Below are 23,312 nucleotides of genomic sequence, written 5' to 3'. Positions count from 1 at the left end.
GGGAAACTTTTCCTCTCATGGCTACATGGTGACAACTTTAAAGCACACCTATTATGGTTTTGAAACGTGCCTATTTTTTGTTTTAAAGGTCTCATACAATAGATTTACATGCATCCAAGGTCAAAACACACTTTAATGTGCTCATAATTTAAATTGTAGCATTACCTTTTTTCCCCAGTGTCACAGCCTCGTTAAATTATCTGTTCTAACGGATTCAATCTAAACTCCTCCTTTCAGGGAGCATACTCTGCTCTGATTGGTCACATGTGCCAGTCTGTTGTGATTGGTCTACCGCTGTCAGTGTGTTTCAAAAGGAAACACCAACTACCATAACGAGTTTCAGCTCCATCTGTTCGCGAGCAGCGGCTGAAGATCTGAGGCGGGACTTTTTGTTTCAAACCTACGTAGGTGAGTACAGGAAGTAAAGTCTGGAATCACTTACGACTCGTTTCAGCTGTCCACAATCAGTTCCTTCTTTTGGGAGTCAATAACTCAGTTTGTCCTGCGCTTTGATTTTTGAAACTTTGCAGACTTTTTACATTCACAAACAGCTCTGTAATGCTCTACATGAAAGGTAATATTTGAAAAACCATAACAGGTGCACTTTAATGTGAATGTTATTATACAATTAATTATTTTTATTGTTTGTTGATTTTCAAATATGAAACCTGTTTAAATTATTTTGTGTATCAGTCATTTTTGTACATTTTCAGAAAATTTGAAAAATGCCGTGATAATACTGACAACCGTGATAGTTTTGTCACGATAATCGTGATATGAAATGTTCATACCGCTACATCTCTAGTAGTGGAGCACTGGTGTGTGTAGTGTAGTATATTGTCCCGCTGCGCTTTCCGTAGCCGCGCTGTGAAAGAGGTCGGACAAACACAAAGGCACAGAGGTCAAGGGGAGGAGAAAGCACGTGGGGAGGCTTGTGTCCGGAGATCTGTCCTTCTTCCTTCTGATGTGAACTTGTTTTTTGTGCTGTTGATGTGTCTGCATGTAGCTAGCTCACCTCGCTGACCGGACAACGCCATTCAACTCTACACATTTGACGTCCTATAATTTTTTTTTAAAATAAATACAAGCAACGGATTTCTGTTGCTCGGTCTGAAAGCCTCTTGTTAGTGGAAATTACATCATGGTGAGCAAAACGGATGAGATTCCTGCAGCATCATCATCAGTGTCGACCTGCGCTTCAGTGGAGCTCGCTCAAGAAGGGGACACACCGAACCAGAAGAACCTGAAGGAGGGCTGTCCATGCGGTATGTAAGCCCCAGAGCCTGTTTCTCCTTCTGGTGGAGGGAGAAAAGCTGGCTAGATTCAGCTGTTGTCAGACATGTAGCTAAGTAATCAGGTTGCAGAAAATCTTGAGAAATCTGCTGCTCGTGTTATCATGTTGGAATCGAGACAGATCAGACATGTGAATCCCTCAAAGCACAAGTTACATGTGTGCTCTCTTCAGTCACCTTAGCAAGGCTAGCTGGCTAACTAACAGTCAGTGATTGAAAGGACGTGTAACGTGGATTGACAGGAATGATTTCAGACAGTGTGTGTTTGTGAAAATAAATGTCAGTCTCATCATGTTACAATGACAGATGTCCTTTCTCAGTGTTAAGCTCAGTGTGTCTGTGCGAGGTGAAGAGCCGGTTTGTGGCAGATCACTGGTCACTGCGGATTCAGGAAGCTAGCAGCTCTCCAATCGCATCATTACTAGCGTTAGACTTCTCTCGGTTAAGCCTAATGTCTTCATCTGCTTCGTTTATACTCGAAATACACTCGCATCTCCGAATAAACCTGTGCGAAGCTAATAACAGCAGGAGCTAGTGATATTTCAGTGGAGCGGTAGGAAGCCTGGCCGCACATGTTCTCTCCCAGCAGCATACAGCGGCGAATGAACTGAAGGTCACCTTCATCGGAACGGACCAACTCGAGACACATAAATAGGGGTGTTTGTACTGACGCTTAACTCTGGACTGACTATTCACTGAGCTCTAAACGGTTTAATAGTATTTTGATATCAAATAAAGTATTACTGACACAACTTCAGCGTAGTTACTCGGTCAGGCACGTCGAGTTTACTATGCAGACTTCCGCCCCCCCTCGTCTCCTCTCCCTGTAATTCTAGCTGCATGTGCCCTGACCGGGAAGCGGAAGTTGCTGCACATGGAAAGTCGTGGTGCTTGTATGCCGATAGAAGGTTATTACTACCTGTTCAGTATAGAGCGATCCTTTCGGTAAGTGGTAGTTTCTTTCATCGATTACTTTACCAAGGTTAATGCAGGCAGGATTTTTAAAACTTTCACATCGCGAGTCACGCATTCATTTTAGTTCCGCCTTCATTTTAGGCGAATAGCCGGGCAAGTTGTATAACTTAGCCCGCACAGAGTTGGCTAGCAAACGCGTTCAGTGTCATTTCCCAAGGACCTTGGAGTAGCTCTGCTGGCTTTATAGCTCGGATGGAGTTAATCAGTGAGATGTGAGCTCTCTGTTTCAGGCTCAGGACTTGATCAGGTGATTACATCAGCGTAGTTAATGTAAAGGTTGGAGATAAAGAACAGTATTATCTCTTTGAACGTATTGCAGCTTTGAGCTTTCACTGCAGCTCACATTCTGACCTTTTACTAGTGCCAGAGTTTTGCAGGATGGATCAATCTACACCTGTGCGATTGCATTTGCTTGTTACATTCAGAATGGTGTGTGTGTGTGTGAGAGAGAGAGGGAGTTTGCTGTTTTGACAGGAGATTAGGACAGTCAGCAGGGGGTCTGTCTGACTCCAGACTCCAGGGTAAACACAGCTCTTCTTCCATGCCATGGCTTCTTCTTAAGCACTCTTTCATCCTTGGGGAATCTGGCTGATCCACTCGCAGACAAAATGCTGTTATTTTGATACCTGGCCATCCGGATTTATGCTGTCGTTAGATTACAGGTGGACTGTTGGGAGACGAGTCTGAACGTTTTTCTACTCTTTTAAACTGACTTGTGTTCAGGAGGCTTTTGTCCAGAGCGTAACTCTGACATTATGGCCAGAGTTTTATGGCGGTAGGGTTCTGATGGGGTTAAAGATTTCTTGCCAAACTCTAGAAGTTGACGTGACGTTGTATTGAGTGAGAATGAACTTTTGGAGAAATTCTGGAGCAGAGAGTTGCATTAAGAAAAAGAAATGTTTCTTTTGTTCTGCCACTCTAGGTTTACGGCCTTTGTTTTTTTTTTTAAATTATTATTATTTATTTAATTTTTTACAAATTTGTTTTACATTGTCTTACACTGTCAAAGTCTTCTCTATTTTTGACTTGAGAGAATATGAAAGTGAATAAGGCACCCAGGGACCATGCACTGTGGTCAGTCTTTGAATGATTGACCAACAATGACTGACCTGCTTGTGTCATGATGACACTGAATAGTCTACTTAAGATTCTCCTCAGCAGTGGTTTTGAGAACCTGATGTGAAGAGAATTTCAATTATTTGTCCAAAAGAGATGGATTGTGTACACAAATGCTGAGGATCACATCTGCACACCAGGAAATGCTTTTTTTTTTTTTAAAACAAAAAATTTTTTTTTACATTTTTTTTAAACCTCTCATTGTCTGTTCCTTCTGGTTGTATTTTCGTACTAATGTGAAACTAAGTGTTACTGGTCAGGCGTGAAGAGGGTGCGGGGCAGATGGACTTCACTCAGGCCGCTGGGAGGGGACAGAAGGCCACAGGGATTGCCTTTAGAGTTGTGCAATATGGAGGTGAACTTACCCCATGCACACTTTGCTCTGTTTTAAAAGCCAAATGGGCCTCTTTTACAATTTGTAGGATTGGGCTACTGGTATTGTTGGAGGCTCTGTAAAAACCTCAAAGTAATTTAGTGATACTAGCTTTTGTCTGAAAGGAAATGTGTTTAGTATTTTGTAATTGGTCTTCTTGGAAGATTTTGACAGTTTTATGCTGTTTGTCTTGAAGTTTGTAATGTTGAAATCAGTAGTGATAGTTTCTTCATTTCAGGCTTCTGTTTGTTTTTTATGGCTCGAAATTAGCTCCACCCCATCAGATGCACAGCTGCTTAGATGGCGTCTAATGAGTTGTGTGTAGTTTAAAAGCGGGGAGAGCTTGTCAGTATTTTATTGTAATTGCATTTTTTACCTCACTGGTAGGAGAGAGCTCTGAAAACAAACTGTTCATTTAAGTTTAAGCGCTAAAGTGACAGATTGATGTGATTTTTATTTTTATAAAAGCTAAATACAGACACTTAAATGAGTGTTCTGTGTGCATGTGTGTGACCTTTTCTTTATCCAGCGATATTTGTTTGATTTACACCCTGTGTCTAAGGAGATGCCTAATGTTTGTTGCTAGAGCCCTGACACCTGGTTACCTTGAAGGGAGTCAAGGACACAATGCACTGTCTGAAAACAAACAGTGGGCCTTCTCTGGCCCTGGCTATGTTCTAGAAAAAGCAGCTGTGGTGTAACATTGCGTTTAATAAAGTGTGATTTATCCTCCAGCTTTGAAGCAGCAGTCTAGTCTGTGTATGATGAACATGCAGGTTCTGGGTGAGATGAATTCGAACAGATTCGGAGCGCTGGGAATGGAGTGAGGTATTCCAGTACTGGCATGGATGCAGTCAGCTGTGGAGTTTGGCTGGAATATTCACATTCTCAAGATGAGCAGCTGCTGCTGGTTTTAAAGAAATCTCTTCGAACAGCGTTGTTGAGCTCTGTAGGGGCTGAACTGTGGACAAAATAAAGTGTGTGACACTGCAACTGATGTGTGATTTTTTGTTGGGTTTTTTTTTTTTTGGTAACTGACTGGCTTAGAGCAGGATGTAGAGATCACACGCTTACTAGTGAGGTGGTCATGTTGGGATTACGTTAATTCCAAGCTCCTCACTTGACTTGAATTCCTCAAAAGCTCTCATTTGGTGGAGAGTGCGGCAATGTAACATTGGGTTGTTCTTTTATCCCAACTGCTGGGTTACACACACAGGGTAGTTTAATTGAGTTATTTCTTTACTTATTGGGTTTAGCTAGTCCAGTCTCATAAGGGTCCAGATTTTAACAGACATTACTTGCTGAACTGATATCCAGCCTACTTTCTTAAAAATCAACTTAGTGATATCTCCCATGTTGTTGGCTGTGTTCAGGTAAATCATTCTCATAACCTCAATATTTAACTTTACATGCGTCTTCGAACATCCTCTATCATTTTCTAGTGTTGACTACATAATTAATGGTAGAGGTCAACCGATAATGGATTTTACCGCTAACTAAGTTGGGCGGTACCTGCCGATAACCTATTAATCAACCGATGGTTTTAACGAAAATGTAACACTCAGAGTAAAATGTTGCTGAACTTTATTACAAACATAAAAAGCACTGACTGTACTGTGAAAAGTTTAAACAAAAATAAATGTATAAATATTAATATGTTAGCTAACTAATAAATATTAAAGTAAATCAAAGATGTACATCCAAACTGAACCCAAAAGTAACGCTCCAAATAAAAAATGGAGATATCCATAATGAATCAAAAACAGTTCAAATAGCATGACAAAATTTGTCCGCGTTAGTTTTCATTTCACCTCTAGAGGCCACTCTTGTACCGTATAATGACAGCTGACGTTTCTCAGCCGGTAACGTGACAAAAAGCGAGGGGGGAAATTATGTGTGTGGATTTTTGCAGATTAATTGGCAAAACCGATCAATCGGTCAACCTCTAATTAATAGTATAGTGTAGCTTTTGCATACTGGCTACATACCAGTGAATGACATCATGGTGCTGAGTACATTTCCATAAAAACTATTTTCTGAGTCTGAGAACATGGTCACAGCGAGTGAGTCCATCACCTCATAATGACTGTAATTCAACATGAAGTAAACGCATGGTTTTTTTGTGACACTAAATAACTTTTGTGATACTTTTGCAAAATTTTTAGTAATCAAGACCTGTTTTTCTTCAGAAGTATACTTCATATAGATCCTTGTTGAATCTAAACGTGATCGTTCTATACGATTGGCCCAAATGTAATTTGTTTTATTTCTGTCATAACCTGACCGCTACTTTTCTCCACAGTGCACAGTGCAGCTACAGCAGTAATGAATGGCGATGGAGGACATGACCAGAACGAGGAGACAGAGTCCAAGCAGGACGGTAGCTCTGACCCTGATGCCGGTGACGATTCCAATGAACAGGAAGTGATCGTCATTCAGGACACTGGCTTCACTGTGAAGATTCAGGCTCCAGGCATCGAGCCCTTTGACCTGCAGGTACGTCAGCTCTTGTCCTGCTTTTGAGTATAGGGAAATGAGAAGAGGAGTTTCTTTCTTTTAAAAAATACTCCCTCTTTCCTATTCAGGTGTCCCCACAGGAAATGGTACAGGAGATCCATCAGGTGCTTATGGACCGTGAAGACACCTGCCATCGCACATGTTTTTCACTGCAGCTCGACGGCAACGTGCTGGACAACTTTGCCGAGCTAAAGTCCATCGAGGGTCTTCAAGAGGGATCCCTGCTCAAAGTGGTGGAAGGTATGTTTTATAGAGCAGAGCTGTTTTTACTCAAATGATTGATTTTTTTTTTCTTTTCTTTCTAGAGGTTCTTATGTATCTGTCCTTTACTTTCACTCTTCAGAGCCTTACACAGTGCGCGAAGCTCGCATTCATGTGCGTCATATAAGAGACCTGTTAAAGAGTCTGGATCCCTCTGATGCTTACAACGGAGTAGACTGCAACTCTCTGTCCTTCCTCGGTGTTTTCACGGATGGAGATCTTGGAGGTGTGTGTAACAGTTCATTCACTTGCCAATAGAAACAGCTGCAGCCTGATCTGCTTTGATTTGATGCCCATTACGTTCTTACTCCTACAGATAGTGGCAAACGTAAAAAGAAGGGCAGTGAGCTTGAACAGATTGACTGTACTCCTCCTGAGCACATCCTTCCCGGCAGCAAAGAACGCCCCCTAGTCCCCCTCCAGCCACAGAACAAAGACTGGAAGGTAAGCATCATCCTGCTTTCACAGTGGCAAACGACAAGCTGACCATACATTTTCTACGTACGTGCACGACACAGAGCCACAATTTCAGTGACGAGCAACGTCAATTCTGTCCGAATTTGGTTATGATGCCATAAAGGACAAATCCAAACAATTGCCTTAAACAATTTCTTGGAGCCATCCTGTGGGCATGTGGTCCAACTTTTCTTCAGTTCTCCCCTTTAACCCCAACCTGTAGTTGGAAGTAGGATGATACGAAAGCCTGTATTTCTTCCATGTCATATTCGACTTCTCATTAAATGTGTATAGACGTTGTGAAGAAAAATAAGGAAGGACGTTGGAAAGAAGCAGCAGAGGTTGTTGGGCCCCGAGTACATAATGTACATGTAGTCCGATGCTAAAATTTGCTAAATTGCCCGTGAAGCAAGTATGAAACTAAAACATATGTGGTAATCACATGATATTCACACTGATTACTGCATTTATGTTTAGTTAGCTTTAGAAGCTACATACATTATATGGCCAAAAGTTTGACCTCACCATCACACTGTGGACTTGTTGAACATCCTATTCCAGATTTAATCACTGTTTTACTGTTATAATCATCTCCACTCTTCTGGGAAGGCTTTTACACTAGATTCTGGAGCGTAGCTGTGGGGATTTGTGCTCAATCAGCCACAATAGCATTAGTGAGGTCAGGCACTGATGTCCGGTGCAGTCGGTGTTCCAGTTCATCCCAAAGGTGTTTAGTGGGGATGAAGTAGCGCTTTGTGCAGGCCACTCGAGTTCTTCCACTCCAACCTTGGCAAACCATATCTTTATGGTTCTCGCTTTGTGCACAGGAGCACTGGCATGTTGGAACAGGTTTGCGCCTCTTAATTCCAGTGAAGGGGAATTTTAATTATACATCATATGAAGGCATTCTATGCATTTGTGTGCTTCTAACTAAGCGGCAACAGGAAGACCCACCAACTTTTGGCTATATAGTGTATAGTTCGTTGCTTATCGGGAAAAATAGGACTGCGCAAACCTTCAAGCAACAACAATGGCGGTCGCTTCACACCCACAAGTGACAAACTACAAGCAACATGAGCGACTTGTCGCTTCCAAGTGTGAAAGTAGGGCCAAGAAGCAAAATAAGCATGATACTCTCATAAAAGTGTACTGTGATGAAAAATATTTCATTATTGAGATCATATTGATGTATTGGCCAGTAACATTTCCTGTTATTGTCTGACATGAACATTCCTGTTTGTTTGTAATATACTCTATCTACAGCCGCTTCAGTGCCTCAAGGTCCTCACGATGAGTGGCTGGAACCCTCCGCCGGGCAACAGGAAGATGCACGGAGACCTCATGTACCTGTACATTGTGACCGTAGAAGAGCGGCACGTCAGCATTACTGCCTCCACACGCGGATTCTACCTCAACCAGTGAATACAATTACAGTTATATAATTAGTATCATCCTTCTTTCTGTGTCTTTTTCTGCATTGTTTATGTAATATTTTATCCTACCCTTCTTCTATATTTATTTACACCACCTATGGCTGTTTGATATGGTGTATGATTATAACGTTGCTTGCTTAGGTCCACCACCTACAATTTCAACCCTAAGCCTGCCAACCCCAGCTTTCTGAGCCACTCTCTGGTGGAACTGCTGAGTCAGATCAGCCCAGCCTTTAAGAAGAACTTCACTGCCCTGCAGAAGAAAAGGTGAGGGATTCGTTTAATTAAGCATGTTTCCACCCAGTTTCAAGAACCCTGAAGGAAATTAAACGTTCCTCAACTACTCTGAATTCAAACTACATTTTTCCTGAATGATTTTGTTTTCCTGCAGTGCAGGAAAGCAGTTTCACACATGCCTGTTTTTGCAGCAAGCCACTTGCAGTGGTTAAGGATTAAATAGTCTGCACTTATATAGTGCTTTTATCCAAAGTGCTTTACACTGTGTCTCATTCACCCATTCACACACACACTCCCACACCAAAGGTAGCAGAGCTGCCATGCAAGGCACTAACTTGCCATCGAGAGCAACTTGGGGTTCAGTGTCTTGAACAAGGACACTTTGGCATGTGGATTTACGTGGGCCGGGAATCGAACCACCAACCCTACGATTAGTGGACAGCCCGCTCTACCACCTGAGCCACAGTCGCCCTGATTACTGATTACTGATCAGAATTACTGATCAGAATGTCGTGAGTTCAAATTCCAACTGCCACTGCTGTGCCCTTGAGTAAGGCCCTTATCCCTCAACTCCTCAATTGTATGAATGTATGAGTTGGATGTAAGTCTGGATAAGTGCGTCTGCCAAATACCGTAAATGTAAATAAACAGTATTCTCCTGTAACATGTTTGACATACAATATATGTAAAAATAAAAGCACAGTGGAAAAAGTCTGCTTTGCTGGTGGTGCTGTGCTGCTTCTGATTATAAAAGGTAAAGGAAGTAATAAATTGTTGGCGAAATACAGTTTATGTAAGAGGGACAGTCACTAGGCCTTGCACCTTCGGCGTTCGATTCCTTGCTTGTTCTCCTTGTGCCTTGGGGGTTTTCTCTAGGTACTCCAGTTTCCTCCACCAGTCCAAGGATATGCGTTGTAGGCTGATTGGCATTTCCAAATTGTCCGTAGAGTGTGAATGGGGGTAGGGGTGTGTGTGTTTGTGCGATTGTCCTCTTGGATGGGCTGGCACCCCGTCCAGGGTGTCCCCGCCTGGTGCCTCGAGTCCCCTGGAATAGGCTCCAGGCTCCACCCAAACCCTGTGTAAGATAAGCGGTACAGAAAATGGATGGCTGAATGGTTGGTCAGTTATTAGGTGAAGCTTATTTGGCCTTTGACTAATTAGTGCTGTTTGGTATGACCAGTAGCCTGTAGTTCCTGGTATACTGAGGAGCACATACTTGGGGGGGGTTCTTATGGCTCAGGCACTGAAATTGGCTCTGCATCCTCCAGTGGAAACACACCTGAAGATCTTTTGAAAGAGTTCCTCCAACCACATATACTATATAATTTATAATTTGTTAATTGATAAACTATTTTTTCATTTAACATCCTTTTCACCCCGTCTCAATCAGTGCCCACCTTCCTCAATGTAAACAAATGAAATATCTTGAAATGGTTGTGCTGCAGAGTCCAAAGACATCCGTTTGAGAGAATAGCCACACCGTTCCAGGTGTACAACTGGACTGCTCCTCAGATTGATCATGCCATGGACTGCGTGAGGGCCGAGGATGCCTACACCTCCCGTTTGGGATATGAGGAACACATACCTGGCCAGGTAGGCTATACATGTTCTTGTTAATTTGCATTATTACTTGATGTCAGTACCCTTTAGAGAGTAGCCATTTTTATTAAACCTCCTCTGCCTCTCTGTAGACTAGAGACTGGAATGAAGAGCTGCAAACAACAAGAGAGCTCTCGCGTAAGAACCTGCCAGAGCGTTTGCTGAGAGAGAGAGCCATTTTCAAGGTAAGCGTACAAACGGAAAAAAAGATGAGGTTTATGGTAGAACCCAGAGTAGCTTCTGTTTGTCTCATACCCAAACGTCTTTCAGGTTCATAGCGACTTTGCTGCGGCAGCTACGCGCGGCGCCATGGCTGTAATCGACGGAAACGTGATGGCCATCAATCCCGGTGAGGAGACGCGTATGCAGATGTTCATCTGGAACAACATCTTCTTCAGCTTAGGCTTTGATGTCCGCGATCACTACAAAGAGCTGGGAGGAGACGCCGCAGCACACACCGCCCCCACCAATGATCTGAATGGAGTGAGAGCGTATGGGGCAGTCGATGTGGAGGGGCTTTACACGCTGGGCACCGTGGTTGTGGACTACAGGTAGATTTGCACCAATATTTGATAATAATTAGTGGGGTAGTGCTTAACACATTTTTAACACACATGCACCTCCGGGATTGGGAGTTTGAATCCTGTGTGTGTGTGTGTGTGTGTGTGTGTGTGTGTGTGTGTGTGTGTGTGTGGAGTTTGCATGTTCTCCCTGTGCTTCAGGGGTTTCCTCCAGGTACTCCGGTAAAAAGACATGCGTTGTAGACTGATTGGCATCTCTAAATTGTCCATAGTGTGTGAATTGGTGTGTTTGTGTTTGTACCCTGTGATGGGCTGGCCCCCTGTCCAGGGTATCACCCCACCTTGTGCCCCAAGTTCCCTGGGATAGGAAGGCGACCCTGTGTATGGAATATGGATGGATATTTTTATGGTTCACATTACATGTTTACTTTGATCCCTCTTACTGGGTAGCATTTTACCTGAAAAGCAATCTTAACATTGTCTATTACTAATTATTGGTGCTTGCTTAACCGCAGGGGTTACCGTGTCACCGCCCAATCCATCATCCCTGGCATCCTGGAGCGCGAACAAGAGCAGAGTGTCATCTATGGCTCCATTGATTTTGGAAAGACTGTGGTGTCCCACCCCAAGTACTTAGAGCTGCTTGAGAAGACGAGCCGGCCTCTGAAAGTGCAGCGTCATGCCGTTCTCAACGAGAAGGAAACGCCCGTGGAGCTCTGCTCGTCTGTTGAGTGCAAGGGGATCATCGGCAACGACGGACGCCACTACATCCTAGACCTGCTACGCACTTTTCCTCCTGACCTCAACTTCCTGTCTGTGGAAGGAGAGCAGCTAAACCCAGAGAGCAAGAAGCAGGGCTTCCCTCGACAGCATCGCCACCGTCTAGCCTGTCTGCGCCAGGAACTCATCGAGGCCTTTGTAGAGCACAGGTATGCTCAGACCAGCTCTGCTTTTTGAAGTATTGTTTGACAGACGAGTATTAATGTTGCGCATCAATAGTTAAGCAGGCAAACTGGTTTGAGTGTATTATTATGCAAATCATAACGGTTGAACAGGTACATGTTGTTTTCCTTTGTGTAAGCATTTTCTAACCTTTCTGAATTTAGCTTATTACTAATTAAAAAATAATAATTAAGCTGCTACATATTATACAAATTAAGGCGCGTTAATCGGAATTGTTGACTGTATTAATTTTACTCAACTATTCGTATAAATCTGTTAATTTAAGTAACTTCGTGGACCAGAGCAGTGACCAGTAGTTATATTAGATCGGAGAGCTAAAAGCTAATGTGTCAGTAACTCGACAATGAAATTATTAGGGTTGACCGATACATTACTTCACAATGTCTCACAGATAGCATAGAAAGAATGATGCGGGGCAAACTGTTATACACACTTGCACACACTGCATTCGTTTTTGTTTTGTTTTTAAGTCTATAACGGTCTATGGGGTTCATGCTGTGTTTCCTCCTGTTACCAAACACAGATACCGAAAAGTTACTCTTTTGTTTAATCAAAAACCCCCCGAAAGTTAGTTCTAACTGTAACTGAAAGATATCAGCCCCATAATTGCTTCTTCATACCATTGTACTTATTATTCTTATTGTTCTTATTCTCAAAGCTCCGAAATAATCTACCTTAAGACATTTAATAGCAAACATCCATCTGATATGGGTGCCATAAATGAAACATTAACGATGGTCGTTTTACCTTTGAAAGAAAAAGGGACTATCACGTTCATCCCGTTTAAACCAGCTGTCCCTGGCTTGGGGAAAAGTGCAGTTTGAGAAGATTACTGATTTACTTTCTGTGCTTTGTAAAGATTACTGCTTTACAAAGTGCAGGCAGCGCTGTGACTCGACAGCTTTAACCGTGTTCATTTTCTGTGGGCCGAAGGTATCTACTTTTCATGAAGATGGCAGCACTCCAGCTGATGCAGCACAAAGCAAATAAAGACAGCAAGCCTGCAGCCTTGCCTGAGAACGCGCCCGCTGAAGCTGAGAGTAAGCCAGCGTTGGCTCCAGAGGCCTCTGAGAACGCCACTGAAACTGCAGCACCAACCCCTGCCTTGCCAACTTCCTCCGAATCCACGCAGACACCCGAGGTAGCCGAGAACCAACAGGCCTCATCTACAGAAAACTCTGCAGTAAACGCTAATGGTACCGTCTCATTGGGTGCCGGTGAACCCGCAGAGAGCCACAATGGAGGCTGTGACAGTCCTCTGGAGGGTAAGGAGGCCCTTGAAACTATTCCAGGATTAGCTCAGGCTAAAGAACTGGCTGAATCTTTAACAGCAGAAGATGGATCTGGGATTGGTACGTCATACGAACAGCTAAACATGAGCAATGAGAAATAGGAGCACACACCTAACAGAGATGCATGGATCTTTCTTTGTGCTGCGTATGCTTACTTTTAGTCTTCTTTGTCTGTTCCTGCACTATCAGATGCAATTCCTATTGTGTGTTTTTTTTTTTTTTTTTTTTTATTTATTTTTTTTTTTAAAGTGCATTACAAGCTTTGCTGACACTTTCTGTTTTAAATCAGCATCTCTGTTAGTGTGTGTGTGTGCTCCTGTTCCTGTTTAAGGCTCGTTTATGGAAATTCTCCTTTAATTTCTAATCACACACTCTCACTGACTTTCCAACATGGTTTAATTAATGATTAAATCAAATATGTGAAGACTTGTGGTGCAAATAAGTGATGGTGATGGTGGGACCACAGAGTTTTAACTCCTACTAACCCGTCTGCCAAGTGTGTGCTAATCTTCCATTTAATACACAATTTGATCCTCTTGCTACTTCTGCACTCTATCTTATTATCTAACTGGTGTGGGTTTGATTATAATTATAGCACTGCAGTGTGTTTATAGTTTTAGTGAATTGTTTATAACTTTGCGTACTGTGTCTGGACTGGAAACAGACCCCAAAAGCAGAGAGGTCGTCCTGAACGCCTGCAAAGCGGTGGGTTCCATCAGCAACACTTCCTTCGACATTCGCTTCAACCCAGACATCTTCTCCCCAGGTATGAAAGATAAGAACGTTTTTCTGAATCCCTTTTTTCTTTTTTCTTTTTTTAATTGATATGAGCAGCTGTGGTGATTTCTCTTCTTATGTTGTAGGAGTGCGTTTCCCAGAAGACAGTGCTGAAGACATCCAGAAGCAGAAGCAGCTTCTCAAAGATGCAGCAGCCTTCCTGGTGTCTTGTCAGATCCCATCTTTGGTGAGTGATGTTCACATGGAGGTAAAGTGTGAAATAGGGGGAGACACAGTCTCACAGCTCCAGTGTCCAGGGTGTCCTTTAAGTACAAAAACGCATCAATATGTAGATTGCATACTCTAAATTGTCCCTTATGTCCAGTGTTTCCTGAATATACTCAATTTTCTCTGTGAAGATGTGACCAGGATAAAGCCGGGACGAAATGAATGTAAACTATTGATGTGTTTTTCAATTTGTTGACAACGGTGTTTCTTCTCCTGCAGATAAAAGACTGTTTAGACCACACTGCTCTGCCGATGGATGGAGCCACGTTGACCGAGGCCCTCCATCAGCGTGGTATCAACATGCGCTACCTTGGCAGTGTGCTGGAGTTTGTGGACAAGATGCCTGCAAAACCACAGCTTGATCATTTCTATGTAAGGCTCTTAATTCTCATATATAGTCTCTTTTGCTTCTTGGCATTATGCCGGTGTTGTACTTGATCCATTTTTCCTCATTACAGAGAATAGCAATCACTGAGCTGATCACAAGATGCACGAAACATATCTTCAAGACCTACCTCCAGGTGAGCTCTCAGTTTTCATGAGCTATGACCTCTCTCTCTCTCTCTCTCTCTCTCTCTCTCTCTCTATTTATTTATTTATTTATTTATTTCTTTATTTTAAATGCACTTTGTTTTTTATGCAAGTCTTCCTATTTGTGTGTGTGCAAATTGTAGGGTGTCGAGCTTTCAGCCCTGTCTGCTGCAGTGAGCCACTTCCTGAACTGCTTCCTGAGCTCTTTCCCAGACGCCGTGGCCCACCTGCCCGCAGACGAGCTGGTCTCGCGCAAGAAAAACAAGAGGAGACGAAACAGAGTGCCTGGAGGAGGAGACAACACTGCCTGGGCCAGCCTGACCCCCAGTGAACTGTGGAAGAATATCGGCACAGAGGCTCGCACTTATTACCACTTCGCTCTACAGTGGTGAGGAACTTTTACATTTGATTATTTCTATGTTGTTGTAGTAGTAATGCGAACCATTTTCTACCTTACAGTAGAATTTGGTTTTGATTCAGTTTCCTTATGCATCTTGTCACACTAAAACATGCATGTATTAGTGTGACATTTGCTGAAAGAAAGAAAAAAAGACAAAGTGTTTCATATTGATCATTTTTCATCAAATGCATGTTATTATGTATTGACAGTTGAGATAAATAAAAAATTAAAAAAACATGCATAATCCAGATTGCAGTTAAATATCATATAACCCAAGCAAAATTAAAAAGAAAAGCGCTCTGTGTTTCTTTTGGCAGTGAGAGTGTGGACCAGGCCGTAGAGAAATATGGCCTGCACAAAATCACCCTCCTGAGGGAAATCTCCATCAAAACTGGCATCCAGGTAATGCCTTTATCGATCTGCCCGTTTTGCCCGTTTGTTTATTTATTTTGTTTATTTATCTTATTTATTTATCTGTGTATTATCTGTTTATTCTTCTTGTGTATTGAATGTATATGTTTGCACGGAACAAAAAGGAGTGGCCCTTAATTTCATTGTACATATGTATAGTGACAATAAAAGGCATTCATTCATTCATTAGTGAACATCCCTATGTGGTAGATGGACACTCGGGTCTCATTGCTTTGCGCTGTCTCTGCAGATCCTTATAAAGGAGTACAACTTCGACAGCCGCCACAAGCCGGCTTTCACCGAAGAGGACATCCTGAACATCTTCCCTGTCGTAAAGCACGTCAACCCTAAAGCCTCCGATGCCTTTCATTTCTTCCAGAGCGGGCAAGCCAAAGTCCAGCAAGGTAATGTATCTGTAGCTTCAAAACAACAACGGAACGATAATTTGATTTTGAATGCAGGAGATTATGGAAATCTATTGATAGTGTAGTGTATATAAGGCTGGAGTATCCTACAGGCTTACTTCTGAAGGACTCTACTTTTTTTTTTTTAAGACTATGAAGGGTTTTGTGACCAAGGATGGTATACAATGTGGGTGTTGTACAATGTGTTCTTTCATATTCACTTTATACAACTAAAGTTTTTAACAGTAGCAGCTTTACAGAAATCCGGATGTAAACAACAAATTGGAAATCCCTAAATATTTAGAGTATCTGTGTGGGACTATCCACAGCATCTCAAGTGCACAAAGCTGTAATACAGATGCAGAACATCTTGTTTGCGTGATGCGTCTCTAACGTATGTGGTCTTTAGGTTTCCTTAAGGAAGGATGTGAGTTAATCAACGAGGCCTTGAACCTGTTCAACAACGTGTATGGAGCCATGCACGTGGAGATTTGTGCCTGTCTGCGCCTCCTGGCTCGCCTCAATTACATCATGGGAGATCACCCTGAGGTCCATTTATACACATGTATTTATCACTCTGTTCCACACATCGCTTTTGAATTTCTCCTCACACTGAATATCTTCCTATACAGGCCCTCAGTAACCAGCAGAAAGCTGTTCTGATGAGTGAGAGAGTGCTGGGTATTGAGCATCCTAACACCATTCAAGAATATGTGAGTGTCTGGACAAAAAATACAAACTACTTGCACACTTCTGATAAAGTAATCATCATTGCATTATTAATGAATTAAGATTTGAGTGACATTTTAACCGTTGCATTTTCTACAGATGCACTTGGCTCTGTACTGCTTTGCTAATGGCCAGCTGTCCACTGCACTGAAGCTCCTGTACCGTGCCCGCTATCTCATGCTGTTAGTGTGTGGAGAGGACCATCCTGAGATGGCTCTGTTAGATGTGAGTTATAAGGGATTATTATTATTATTATTATTATTATTATTATTATGTGGATAATACCGTGATAATTTTTTTAGTATTAGTACTTCATTTTCACACTTCATATACAAAAAGAATAGATTGATCATTATTTTCTATACAAGTCATTAGAAATGCTTCAGCACATTTATTCTAAATTTAAGAAACAAAATGTCACCTTGGAATGTTCAGGTAACAGAATTTATAATTGTTTCTTTAAAACATTAGACAATTTGAACCTTTAAACAAACTTTCGTCTTGTGTAATGTGAATGGTGTGTTTTTCACTCATTCTGGGGTGGCATTGTGTTCTCTGTGTGTTTGTGTGTTTCGTCTGGGTTCTCCAGGTTTCTTCTTGTTTCATAGGAGTTTAAATTTCTAGTGTTCAGTGTATAATGCTGAACTAAAGCCCCAGTTCGTTTTCTCTCTCTTTTACAGAGCAATATTGGTCTGGTGCTACACGGAGTGATGGAGTATGACCTCTCGCTACGCTTTTTAGAAAATGCCTTGGCCATCAACTCCAAATACCATGGACCCCGATCCCTTAAAGTCGCCCTCAGGTATGGGGTTTGTTAGTTTTCAGAGTTAAACTCCACTAAACTGGAATGTGATTTTTGGTCCTCTCTGATCTCCTCTGTGCATGCATTTCTATGCAGTCACCACCTTGTGGCCCGGGTGTATGAGAGCAAGGCTGAATTCCGTTCAGCTCTGCAGCATGAGAAAGAGGGCTACACCATTTACAAGAACCAGGTACATTCTTGTGTGCACGCACACACACAGCCAGAGTTAGGGGTGTTGATTATGTACCTTTGAGTAGAATAGAGGTCAACCGATTGATCGGTTTTACCGATTAATCCACACCAATTAAACAGTTTTTCCCGGTTGCGTCCATCTCGTTAGCAGCTGAGAAGGGTCCGCTGTCATTATACAGTACGAGAGCGGCCTCTAGAGGTGAAATAAAAACCGTCACTGACAAATTTTGCAGTGTTTTTTGATTCATTTTGGATGTCAATATTTTTATTTGTTTATATTTGTCTATATATATAACAGTACATTTTTATGTACAGTCAGTACTGTTCATTTTTGTAACAAAGTTCAGCAATATTGTACTTTGTTACATTTTCATTCCGAATCACTTTAAAAAAAAAAAAAAAAAATTAATTGGATAATTGAGCCGTTATAGGCAGGTACCACCCAATTTAGTCAACGGCATCGGTAAAATCCATTGGTTGGCCTCTAGAGTAGAACCTTGCATCGCTCACAATGTCTATATACTTTTCTAAGTATATTACACAGTATGACCAACTGTGCACAAGAGCACTAAAAAGTTAATCTAGTTAGCATATTTGGTGAACTAGTATGAGAAATGTAGCACATATCATCTTGACAGGTTGGTGAAGCTCATGAAAAGACCAAGGAGAGTTCAGAGTACCTGAAGTACCTCACCCAGCAGGCTGTGGCCCTACAGAGAACCATGAATGAGATCTACAAGAATGGCTCCAATGCCAGCATTATGCCTCTCAAAGTAAGTTAATCATTTCCTCATTATTCATACATTCTTATTGTTTTCGGTAGATGGCTGTGAGTTGATATTCGATTCTGTTTGTTTTCTGTGCAGTTCACAGCTCCAAGCATGGCCAGTGTCCTGGAACAGCTCAATATTATCAATGGTATCATCTTTATTCCTCTCAGGTAGGTTAGACATTACTAGATATTATCAATTACTTTATATTTTAAATGTATTTCAGGCTGTACCAGGCATGAACCTGAACTTGGTTAGATCATGTGCTACAGTGTTAAGTATGAAGTGTTCCACAAATGTCTGAAAGACAGAACGGTTGCTGCACCTACCCTGCATTGGAAATGTATTAACAAATGCAAGATCATTGTAAATTCTTATGGATAGATCAATTAGCGAATTTAAGGGTGAACACTTTCAAAATGTTTGTGGTAGTTAACGTAAGACATGCAATAAATACACCTTCATTTTAATCCACACTGATTTCAGCCTACACTGATTGTGCTGGATTTAGTGCGTGTAAAACGTGAGTTTGTGTGTCCCACTGTGCTTCTTTTACATGCCATCTTTATGGATTTAATGCTTCACTTAGGCTTACAAACGGAAAAAAATAGAGCAATTCACATCCCACTGTGTGCAAAGATGTTGTGATTGTGCAGCCTGTAGCAGCATAGCGAAGGGTTTGTATGGTAGTGTTACTCCTAGATCACCAGAAGAATGATGCACGCACTGTATGTTTCTACTCCGGCTGTCGACATGTTATAATTACAGCTGGTCAGACTTTAGCTTCACCCTTTACTCCATGGCTGCGTTTTAATCAGCTCCCTAGTTCAGTAGTCAGGGCACTGATAAGGGAGTCAGCCATTTTAAAGGCTGTCTCAATCGCAGAATCCTTCCAGTGCACTGAAGCCTCTCAGCTCAAAAAAATGTCTACAAATGTAAGTAGCTTGTTATTGTTTACCGATTTTTAACATTTATTTGCTGTTCTGTATATGGTTTGTTTGAGCCTAACGACTTGCGTAAAAAAAATTTTTTTTAAATGAATGAATGAGTTCATTCATTTTTGACACATGATGTCAGAAAGATATTGGTCCTGCCAGTGGTTCTCAATGCAAGTATGTAGTCGTGTCACCTGAAATTGAGTCATCAGTGTCCCAATGTGTTGTGAGCCAGGGTCGTTACTGGTGCCCGAACTCGATGGTGCCCGATTATATTGGTTCACGACCTAGGGAGCTAGGGGGCTGCTGGAGCCCCATGTTTCATTAACACTGTTGTACATTAGGACATTTGTTTTCTTGATAAAGATGGCGTGCGCTTTTGCATATGCTGTTGTATGTATTTAGGGTTAACTCTTTTTTTTTTTTTTTTTTTCTTTTTTTTTTTTTCTTCTTCTTCATTTTCAAAACTTGCAAGCAAAACAAAAGTTGCTATACATCTTCCAGTAGAAGTGATGAAGTGTGAAATGTGTCCTGAATACGTGTTTTGGTAAAAATGCAGTAATAGTATCTTGCCTGATTTATATCTCTAGCTTTAATCAAGGAGTAACTGTAACAAATACCTGATGCCTTGCAGCCAAAAGGACTTGGAGACCCTGAAGGCAGAAGTCCAGCGCCGGCAGCAGCTACAAGACTCTGGGAAGAGTGAGGAACATCAGGAGAATGGTCAGCTGGCACTGGACGACAAACTTCCCGTCGATGATTAATCCCACACGCGTATACCCTGTAGCAGGGACGGACATGATGCAAAAGTCATCTGCTTGAACCTGTAGAACTGAGAACTAATTTAAATGAGTATATTTGAGCTTAAAGTGGAGGCAACAGGCAGGGAAATGTACAGCAAGCGGTACAGTGTAAAGCACGGAACCAGTGTTTAATGCGGGCAGGCAGAGGGGCCAGACTGAGGCTCTCTTCTTGTTACTGTTTTCCTGCCAGTTTGTCTGAAGCTGTTGACCAAGAATGACCATGACGTTGTATGCTAGAGCCTTATCCATCCATCCGTCCGTCCATCCTTTTTCACATCCCACTATCTGTCGTGCCAAGCCCCCACGATCTCGTCTCCTTCTCTTCTTTTAGGAGTTTAGGCGTACAGGCCCTAAATTCAGTGTGAGCTTCATTGAAGTGAAGCCCAATGCCACCACTTGCACCCACCACTATCCGCAAAACTCAGGTGATTTCTAGGCCCCCTAGATAAGAGTGGAAACAAAATTCAGAAAGATGCACAAGAAATGAGATGGAGGCTTCAGAATGTACACGCTATGGGCTAGCTTTCAAAGACCATGTACAAACAATGGTCCAGTTATGTCCTGTACCATTAACATACCAATTTGTGGCTGCTGTCTTCACAACGTTACAGATTTGTTCTCATCTAAAACTTTTCAGATTGTTCTGTAAAAAGCTACTCTTTTCTTTTTGTAATAGTAAGTGTGTGGGGGGGGGAATTAAAGCCATTTTATTTCCTTGGTCAAACCATTTAATTTAAGCGTTGTCTGTTTTTATAGAGATATATTCAGAAGATGTGTATGTCATGATGTGAGGTGTGACAGACTTGATTTATGTTAATCGAAATGCAGGTTCAAAAGGTCTAGCTTAAATTTTATCATTTGAATCTTTATCTTTTCAGTTTTGTGTGTGTGTGTGTGTGTGTGTGTGTGTGTGTCTGTGTTTCTTATAGTAGTACAGAGGTCATGAGAGGATGCCTCTACAGCTACCACTGCTGCTGTGACAAAATCATTCTAATCGTATTTTTCTACATACAAACATGGCATGACTAGTGAAAACTTGAACATGAAGTATTTGGCACAGGTTGAAAATCACCATTACGATAGTATATCTGACAGATTGGACTTCTTTGACACTGACACAACACTTTTTTGTGACACTTTTCATTCATTTCCAGCAGTACAGGACCCTTTCCTGTATTCTTGTATATCTTTTCCTTTACCAGTATTTAGCGCACTTTTCCAGAACTAGCACCAGAAATGGATTGAGAGAGGCTGCTTTTGTGTAATGTACCAAAAAAAACAACTGAGGACGAATGCCGTGCTTGCTTGTATAAATGCTGTGCGGATCTACCTTCCAAATGCCAAACTTGTTGCTGTGATAAATGTACAAGTTTTAAGCAATAGAAATGCTGGAACTCTCTCTCTGTGCTGCTGTAGTCTGCACTTGGAGGGAAAACCGATTGCTACACTGCTTGTGTGTGTGTGTGTGTGTGTGTGTGTGTGTGTGTGTGTGTTTTTGTTTTTGGGGTTTTTTTCTTTCCTCCTTATGGAAAAAAATTGGCTTTTTCTAAGAGCAGAAAGGAATAATTGGTTGTTTTACTGCTTATGAACAAAAACCGAGCAAATCACGCTGTATTTGTGCCAGTTTGTGCTTTGTAATCGAACCAGGCTGGTATGTGTCCTGTCTTTCTATACCTTCCAGAAGGTTAAAATCTTAGCTCACTGTGTTCCTTTATGTTCTTGCTTTAATCTTTGTTTGCCTACCAGTGCTTATGAAGGAGCCACGTTGTACGCTGGGCTTGTCTCAGGCTGCAGTACTCTTAGTAGCCACTAAGGTGTATTCTAGTCTAACAATGGCTCTTTGCGCTCAACTTGCAATTGATAATAAATGCAGTTTATGAAGGAACACAAAGCATCCTCACTAATTTAAACTCTGCACTGCAATTGCTTTCAAGTAGAAGTTCATTAGGCTTGATGATTACAATTTATGTCCCATAGATCTAAATATTTAATCTGGAATATTTATCCCTCCACAACAGCTGAAACATTTGTAAACATATTTGGTAGTCATTGGATGTATGCAAAAATAATAATAATAATAATAATAATAATAATAATAATAATAATAATTCTGTTATTAGTCCAAGTTAATTTTTTTTTTTTTTTTTTTTTGCATTTCATTGATGAGCATTAGTGCAATAGAAAACAATCACCTACATATTTAGTTCTTATGGGTTCTTATTTTTTTATTTGGACAAAGAAGATAACGATGCAGTTTACAAAGACACTTGGTTTTAAATTTGAACTGTCTGTCTTTTCAGGTTTGATATTCTGAGTGTTTTGTATTCACAAAAGTGAATGTGAAAATTTCCATATCAAAACAAAATCTAGTATTAAAAAAGAAACAACAAAATCTGCAGATTTCTAATCTGGTGAACAATTAATTGCACCACACTCCTCTCATTTTCAGAATGTTCTACAAACCAGTCAACATAATACACTCTTCAAAATCGAAGCATTCTTAATCCCACCATTCCTGATGTCGCTTTCAGATATTTGCTTGTATGTTTGTGATTTCGCAGAAAATCAGAAAAGGCCACCAGTGTTGCTTTAATACACAGTGTCTGTTAAGTTCACCTCACCGTCACCTGCTGTCTAACCCACACTCATAACTGAACCTCTGTTTTCCTCTTGTTTTGGATCATTAATCTGTCAAACCCATCCAGACCATTGTGTCTGCCTTTTGGTTTTTTTTTCTTTATCGTTTTTGATGTGAAACCTGTCTGTTGTGTTCCATAAATAATTATCTAATTATTTTTTTTGATCTGAGTATGCTTTTGTATTAAAAGAAATAAAGGAACTAGCAAATATCGAGTGGCTTCAGTGAGGTTTAACAGTCTATAATCGTTGAGCCTTTAAACCTGCATACAGTTCTACTAAAGTTCTTGCATCTGCAGATAACTAATGCGAAGGTTCATTAATCTGCTAATCATGTACCCGTTTAGACTTGGTATATTTTATATGAGCTGTGTATAATCTGAACAAATTCTCAGTTATTCGAAAAAGCACCAAACATATCTTTGGATATGTTGTTTCCTTGAAAATCCTGCCTTACTCTACCATCTTAAAATCAGTTACTTTACTCGTGTGTGTGTGTGTGTGTGTGTGTGTGTGTGTGTGTGTGTGTGTTAGTTAGATGGATAGATTATTTCTTTATCCATAACCAATTATGTTACTCAACTCAATTTCAACCACAATATGAAGTTTGTGTTGGTATTAAATTCAGATCATAAGATTTTAATCAATCTGATTTGCT

General features: G+C 41.3%; 1 protein-coding gene across 5 annotated transcripts; it reads left to right on the top strand.

The window, feature by feature from the left end:
• Positions 1-324: 324 nt before the first annotated feature.
• Positions 325-22,866, top strand: cluha (clustered mitochondria (cluA/CLU1) homolog a). 5 transcript variants are annotated; one of them, XM_053687508.1, is made up of 27 exons: positions 325-408; positions 6,059-6,252; positions 6,342-6,513; positions 6,617-6,760; positions 6,851-6,978; positions 8,254-8,408; positions 8,565-8,690; positions 10,106-10,253; positions 10,352-10,444; positions 10,530-10,810; positions 11,296-11,709; positions 12,677-13,095; positions 13,700-13,801; positions 13,899-13,999; positions 14,260-14,412; positions 14,499-14,561; positions 14,715-14,959; positions 15,289-15,373; positions 15,633-15,786; positions 16,196-16,335; positions 16,419-16,499; positions 16,615-16,740; positions 17,196-17,317; positions 17,414-17,507; positions 18,148-18,282; positions 18,376-18,449; positions 19,849-22,866. In XM_053687508.1, exons 2-27 carry the CDS (start codon positions 6,082-6,084, stop codon positions 19,976-19,978), a joined length of 4,056 nt encoding a protein of 1,351 aa, XP_053543483.1. In that variant the 5' UTR covers positions 325-408; positions 6,059-6,081; the 3' UTR covers positions 19,979-22,866. The 5 variants fall into 5 exon arrangements, with proteins under 5 accessions (XP_053543483.1, XP_053543480.1, XP_053543479.1 ...); XM_053687505.1 differs by lacking the exon at positions 325-408 and adding an exon at positions 889-1,265 and having other exon boundaries at positions 12,677-13,008; XM_053687504.1 differs by lacking the exon at positions 325-408 and adding an exon at positions 889-1,265.
• The last annotated feature ends 446 nt before the right edge of the window (positions 22,867-23,312 follow it).

Source organism: Ictalurus punctatus, chromosome 17 (genome assembly GCF_001660625.3).
Source record: "Ictalurus punctatus breed USDA103 chromosome 17, Coco_2.0, whole genome shotgun sequence".
NCBI lineage: Eukaryota > Metazoa > Chordata > Actinopteri > Siluriformes > Ictaluridae > Ictalurus > Ictalurus punctatus.
The sequence above is the reverse complement of the archived record's forward strand: the minus strand, read 5'-3'. Positions and strand labels throughout refer to the sequence as shown.

Bases quoted from the DNA above. Each gene is read 5' to 3' on its own strand.
- cluha (XM_053687504.1), top strand. From the start codon at position 1,142: ATGGTGAGCAAAACGGATGAGATTCCTGCAGCATCATCATCAGTGTCG. The intron at 13,096-13,699 runs GTACGTCATACG...GACTGGAAACAG, and splicing joins AGAAGATGGATCTGGGATTG to ACCCCAAAAGCAGAGAGGTC. The intron at 18,283-18,375 runs GTAAGTTAATCA...TTTTCTGTGCAG, and splicing joins CCAGCATTATGCCTCTCAAA to TTCACAGCTCCAAGCATGGC.